General features: G+C 39.4%; 1 protein-coding gene across 1 annotated transcript; it reads left to right on the forward strand.

Moving 5' to 3' along the window:
- The first annotated feature begins 414 nt into the window (after window positions 1-414).
- Window positions 415-1,314, forward strand: TAS2R4 (taste 2 receptor member 4). The gene has a single exon (XM_019031279.4). It carries the CDS (start codon window positions 415-417, stop codon window positions 1,312-1,314), a length of 900 nt encoding a protein of 299 aa, XP_018886824.2.
- Window positions 1,315-6,354: the final 5,040 nt, after the last annotated feature.

Genomic DNA, 6,354 nt, shown 5'->3' on the forward strand with positions numbered 1-6,354 from the left:
CGCCATATTCTGGCATTTTTATGAAGAAAAACTTTACCGTAAAACAGTGACAGAAACATTGCTGGACTCAAGCTCTCTGGTTTGGATTCTAAGTTTTTGGAGCCTGCTGTGACTCTTCCCTCTCGCCCTCCTGCTCTTGGAGGAGTGGACTCCCAGTATCACCTAGGCTTGCTGTAATTAGGCATTTCTAAGGAGAACAGGATACTAATGAAGAAATAGTAATGTAATCCTTGGAAGATTTGCATCTCAGTAAAAGCAGCTGGCCCTTGATCATGAATGGCTCATTTGCCATGCTGGGAAAAATTAAAAAGGAGATGTCCTTCCTGGCTGGATACTGGTGTCTGCTTATACATTTTGGTATTTCTCCTGCCTCCACTATCAGCACCACAACTGCTGAATCCTCAATGAGTAAAGATGCTTCGGTTATTCTATTTCTCCGCTGTTATTGCCTCAGTTATTTTAAATTTTGTAGGAATCATTATGAATCTGTTTATTACAGTGGTCAATTGCAAAACTTGGGTCAAAAGCCATAGAATCTCCTCTTCTGATAGGATTCTGTTCAGCCTGGGCATCACCAGGTTTCTTATGCTGGGACTATTTCTGGTGAACACCATCTACTTCGTCTCTTCAAATATGGAAAGGTCAGTCTACCTGTCTGCTTTTTTTGTGTTGTGTTTCATGTTTTTGGACTCGAGCAGTCTCTGGTTTGTGACCTTGCTCAATATCTTGTACTGTGTGAAGATTACTAACTTCCAACACTCAGTGTTTCTCCTGCTGAAGCGGAGTATCTCCCCAAAGATCCCCAGGCTGCTGCTGGCCTTTGTGCTGATTTCTGCTTTCACCACTTGCCTGTACATCACGCTTAGCCAGGCATCACCTTTTCCTGAACTTGTGACTACGAGAAATAACACATCATTTAATATCAGTGAGGGCATCTTGTCTTTAGTGGTTTCTTTGGTCTTGAACTCATCTCTCCAGTTCATCATTAATGTGACTTCTGCTTCCTTGCTAATACACTCCTTGAGGAGACATATACAGAAGATGCAGAAAAATGCCACTGGTTTCTGGAATCCCCAGATGGAAGCTCATGTAGGTGCTATGAAGCTGATGGTCTATTTCCTCATCCTCTACATTCCATATTCAGTTGCTACCCTGGTCCAGTATCTCCCCTTTTATGCAGGGATGGATATGGGGACCAAATCCATTTGTCTGATTTTTGCCACCCTTTACTCTCCAGGACATTCTGTTCTCATTATTATCACACATCCTAAACTGAAAACAACAGCAAAGAAGATTCTTTGTTTCAAAAAATAGTGGAATTTCAGTAAACAATACCTAGATTTACCTGATGGTTTGGGGGCAAGATTTTCTGTTTGCAGTTTTCCCAGTGATCCGAGGAATTCAGTTTTGTGATGCTGATCTGACATCATAGGCTTTTGAGTGCCTGAATTTCAGTTCATTCTGTAATTTTTTTTTTTTTTGGTATGTAAGTATTTTAAAATAAGGCACATTCTGTAAGAAACTTTTTTGAGGCATTATTTGTCATGTATTTTGCATGGCCATTGAATCCATGTATAATGGAAGTCATCACATTGTTTCATTGTCTATTGAAGTATAATGGGAAATTCTTCCAAATTAGAGAACACACTGGGGTGCATGTGATGAGTTAGATATTTGTGGTTTAGCTGAGGAGCCCTGAGTAAGGGCTCAGCAGTGGATAGGTGGTCACTGGGAGCCACTGGACTGACTGAAAGCAGAGGAAGGGGGTTCAGTGCAAAGAGAAAAGGAAAAAAGGAAGGTTTCAGAGAGAAAAGAAGGAAAGAGAAAGGTGAAGAGAAATAGGCGTACACTGGGCCGGGCGCGGTGGCTCATGCTTGTAATCCCAGCACTTTGGGAGGCCGAGGCGGGTGAATCATGAGGTCAGGAGATCGAGACCATCCTGGCTAACACGGTGAAACCCTGTCTCTACTAAAAATACAAAAAAATTAGCTGGGCGTTGTGGCGGGCACCTGTAGTCCCAGCTACTCGGGAGGCTGAGGCAGGAGAATGGCTTCAACCCGGGAGGCGGAGCTTGCAGTGAGATGAGATCGCGCCACTGCACTCCAGTCTGGGTGACAGAGCAAGACTCTGTCTCAAAAAAAGAAATAGACGTACACTCTGGGACAAGACAGAAAAAGTATCCTCACACTTGCTGGGTAATAGTAACTGTGCTATTCCTGTCAAGAAACCCTAAGGTTTCTAGGCTTGTTCTGGAAAAGAGGATATTGCCAGAGTTGGTAAGTAGAGGGGAGTGATTAGTATTTAAGAAACTGAATCAAGAATGGTTCCAAAAATCTTAAAATCCAGGGAAACCAGCTTAAGGTCAAAGGCAAGTGCTAGATAATGAAATTAACACCGTATGAGTACAAATTTACAAAATACTGTACTTCACCATAGGCTATGGAACTCAGTGGAAAGCCAAAGAAGCAGTGGACAGGTAGTGGGATTGCTTGACTTGTGGTGAATTTATTTCATCTGCTTATACATTTGTACACAGCACAGTTCTTCTCCAGAATGTTGTTTCTGTGGCTGGGACAATAGGACTGTGGCTCCAAAAGAACAAGAGTCTGAAGATGGGATGTTGACAAGTTTTGGAATGTCAATTGGGGAATCATAATTTGTATTTATTTAGGTTTTTTTTGGTGTTCATAAAATGCTTATGTAACATTTACATATGTCAAATAAATCTTAAAATTTTATAAATTACATGACTTTTCTCATTCTGGCCACCAGAATCTTGACTGCAATATTCAGTAAAAATTACCCAAGCCAATATTTTGTGCTATGAAACCTGGAGGTATTCATCATGTTAAATCCTAAGAGAGATAAAAGGATTACTGAGAGTGATTAAATGCATACTATGTCTTAAGAACTCTAAATGAGTGGCAGAAACCCTCATTGGTCCCTCAGTATCTGTTCTTTCTCCTCTCTTCCATAGTAATCAAATCATTAGCTGTTCAGAATTTTGGCAGCAAATTCCATTATTGCCATGTATGTGAGCAGAAAAGATGTATATAATTTCTAGGTGGTACTTCAGAGCAGTCCTGCCTTCCCTTCTTTAATCTTTTCTTTGTTACTCCCTCCATGAGCTGGAATGCTGACATCATGATTGTCTATCTTGGACAATGCAGATGAGGTGAATGCTTGGGATAGTGAAGTAATTCTCCATCCTAGAGCTGGCTCCATGGTTCTTCACACTGTGGACTTGTAACACCAGCTCTGGACTGCTCAAGCCTGAACTCCAGGACTGTTGATGAGAAATCAGTGTCTCCATTCTTTCAGGTGCTGGAGTTTTGGTCTCTGTTACCTTAGTCAAATAACCTATGCTATACCTTAAATATACACAATAATATATATCTTTATGATGAAATAGTATGTATTTACCATCTTATTAGTCAAAGAACCTTTTTATATGACCTACTAAGTGAAATTGAAATAAAACCTGTACATGTGGTATAATACCATTTTTTTTGGTAAAAATGTGTACATATGAAGAAAAGTCTAAAAGGAAATGTATAAAAATGTAAATAGTAATTATTTTAGGTGGGAGGAATCAATAAATTTTTTTGTATATTTCAAGTTTTCTATAATGAACATTTTTATATAATCAAAAAATATTTTTAAATATATAATGTATATATGGTCTATCTATCTATCTATCTATCTATCTATCTATCTATCTATCTATCCATCCACCCACCCACTCACCTCCCTCCCTCCCTCCCTACCTACCTACCTAAAAGACAGAGAGGGAGTTCTGAGGTCAACATCGAGTTTGTCCTCGCTAAGAAAGGTAAGTGAATTGTCTTGCTTTGTCTGGATTCTTTTTATTGTATTGGCAAAGTTCGGCCAATTTGTTTCCTGTTTGTCCTACACTATCTTCAATTTTCCCCTCTCTGGGTTGGATGTGTTGTCTTTGTGTTAGGACTATTTTTGCTGTTTGAAGAAAGTCCTCAGTCTTTGCTTAGGCACTTGCCCAAAGTCTCCCTTGGGCACAGTTTTTAAGAATGCTGTATGTTTAGAGTTTTGCTGGTTCTGATATGCTCTGCTAAATACCCACCACTAAGTACTTATTAACCAAGGATTTAAAACAATTTGGATTTTGGTTTGATTTTTTCAAGACACATAACTTAGAGGCTCTCTAATAAAAATAATGTCCCGCATACCCCTCCCTTTCCCGCAGTAGGCAGAGCATAGAGGGAGGTTAAAAACTCTTTGTTAAGAAGTCACTTTCTGAAGTGGAGGGCAGGTGTCAGGACAGTGTACAACCTCATGAAACACCCATCGTGGTAACCAGAACTCAGGGTCATTGCCGTTTAACTTTTAACTGCTACATGCCCAATACTGTATGAGCTACATTTCCACATGTTATTATTTTAGTTGGTCATAACCTCTTTGGTAAGGTAGCTATTATTGTCTTCATTATATAGTTGAGAAAATTAAGGCCCAAATAAGCCATATGAATGGTTCATAATAGCAGAACTAGGAAGGAATAGATCCAGAGCTCCCAGTGTAGTCTCTGAAAGTATGAAATTATTGTGGGTGCTTAGTTTCCTTAGCTGAAATGAATGTCATGGTGTCACATAGACTCTGGGCTTTTAGGCCTTGAGATTTATATGAGATATGTTTTTAAGTGAAAAAGTAGTAACATTAAAGAAGAAAAAATTATTAGATTTCTTTTGAATGTTGCTACTTGGGAAGGAATAGGTCAACAGAAATGTAATGAAAAGGTAGATACAATTTCTATAAAAACTAAATGAAATTCTTAAAAATGTCAAGGATTTTAAGAGCTTGTTTATATCACTTAAGTTTCACTTAAACATTTCTAAACATGTCTGGCTTTGGGTTTCCCTGATCATTGCTACCTGCATTCTGTTAATGAACCATTTTCAATTTTTTAAAAAAGAGGAAAGATTACTGGAAAGGAGTCTTTTAAAGCATGAACGGAATGTAACTTTTAAGGTAGCATCAAAAGCTACAGTCTTCAGGTGAAACTGAAGCTTACTGAAGGCATTTAAAATAAATTTTCCAATAATATAATTTTTTTTTTGCAGGTTAAAGCTGGAGATGGATCATCTACTCTAGTTCACTGGTTCTCAAAGAGCGCTGGGAGGGTGAGAAGTATGTCAGAGTCCATTGGGAATTTTTATTTTTCACATTTTATATATAGTCTGTGTCAGTTCCTCAGCTCTATTTAAAATATACGTGTCTTCATTCATTCTGGGTGTGGGAGTGGAAGGGGGAAGTGGAATCTGACAAAACTCCCTAGGGATTTGGATATTGTGGTCTAAGGGAAGGCACAGGTATAAATTTATTTCTCCTTCTAAGAGAAGAGCCAAGGCCAGTTTTACTCCATGAGGAAAAAAGTGTGAAAATAAATTCCATGTTTGTATAAGAATTTGCCTGGCATAGAAATTAACAAGAGAGTGATACGGGTTAATGGGGGTGGGAGAAGAGGAGAGGAAAGGGGAGACATGAGGGTAAGATCAACAGCAGGAGGAGGGGTGCAGTCTGTACACCCTCCTCTCCATGCCTGGCAGAGGTGTGAGGTCAACATCACTTCACCATGGTGTGATTGTCCTCTGTGTTGTCTATGTGGATATATGGGGTCTGGGAAATGGGGTGACTGTAACTCTGCCTTGAGTCAGCAGGAAGGAGCCAGGAGCCCTGGGCAAATGACTGAGTGTGTGCACAGCTAGCTTGCAAATGAGATATCTAAACACAGGTGCATACTTGATTGGCCTGACAACATTTCTGACCTATTTTAAGTATGGAAAAATTATTTGTCTCAATTTTGCTGCTTTCACAGATGGGACAATGACTGTGGTTATAATGATCTGAACTCCAGGTACCTCAAGAGAAGAAATAGCTAAACATTGATATTACTCAGAAAAGACCTCTCCTAACTCCTACCCATCCCTTTACATCTTTGACTTCTATGTGTTTTAAAGGTCTGGATTAATCAGTCTCTCATCTTTATTCATGCTTTCCAGACATTCTGGAATTGTGCAGAACTGGACACCTGTGTCTAGAATCAGTAGCTCAGTTCATCCTGGATTTGCATACTGTGAATAACAGACTTCAGGTGCTTTCTGACTTTATTGAAAGTAGTAGTTAGGGAGAGAAATCACCAGGGAAGGAAAGAAAAATAACAGTAATTAGACTATTTGGGAAGCAACAGGCTGGGTAATTCGTTTTATCACAATAGCTCTGTGATGTAACATTATCATCATCATTTTATAGAGGGGACACTGAAGCTCAGAGGGGTTAATTGGCTTGTCTAAGGACAAGAAGTGGTTGAGTTGGGAGCACCCC

This window comes from Gorilla gorilla, chromosome 6 (genome assembly GCF_029281585.2).
Source record: "Gorilla gorilla gorilla isolate KB3781 chromosome 6, NHGRI_mGorGor1-v2.1_pri, whole genome shotgun sequence".
Classification (NCBI taxonomy): domain Eukaryota; kingdom Metazoa; phylum Chordata; class Mammalia; order Primates; family Hominidae; genus Gorilla; species Gorilla gorilla.

Bases quoted from the DNA above. Each gene is read 5' to 3' on its own strand.
- TAS2R4 (XM_019031279.4), top strand. From the start codon at position 415: ATGCTTCGGTTATTCTATTTCTCCGCTGTTATTGCCTCAGTTATTTTA.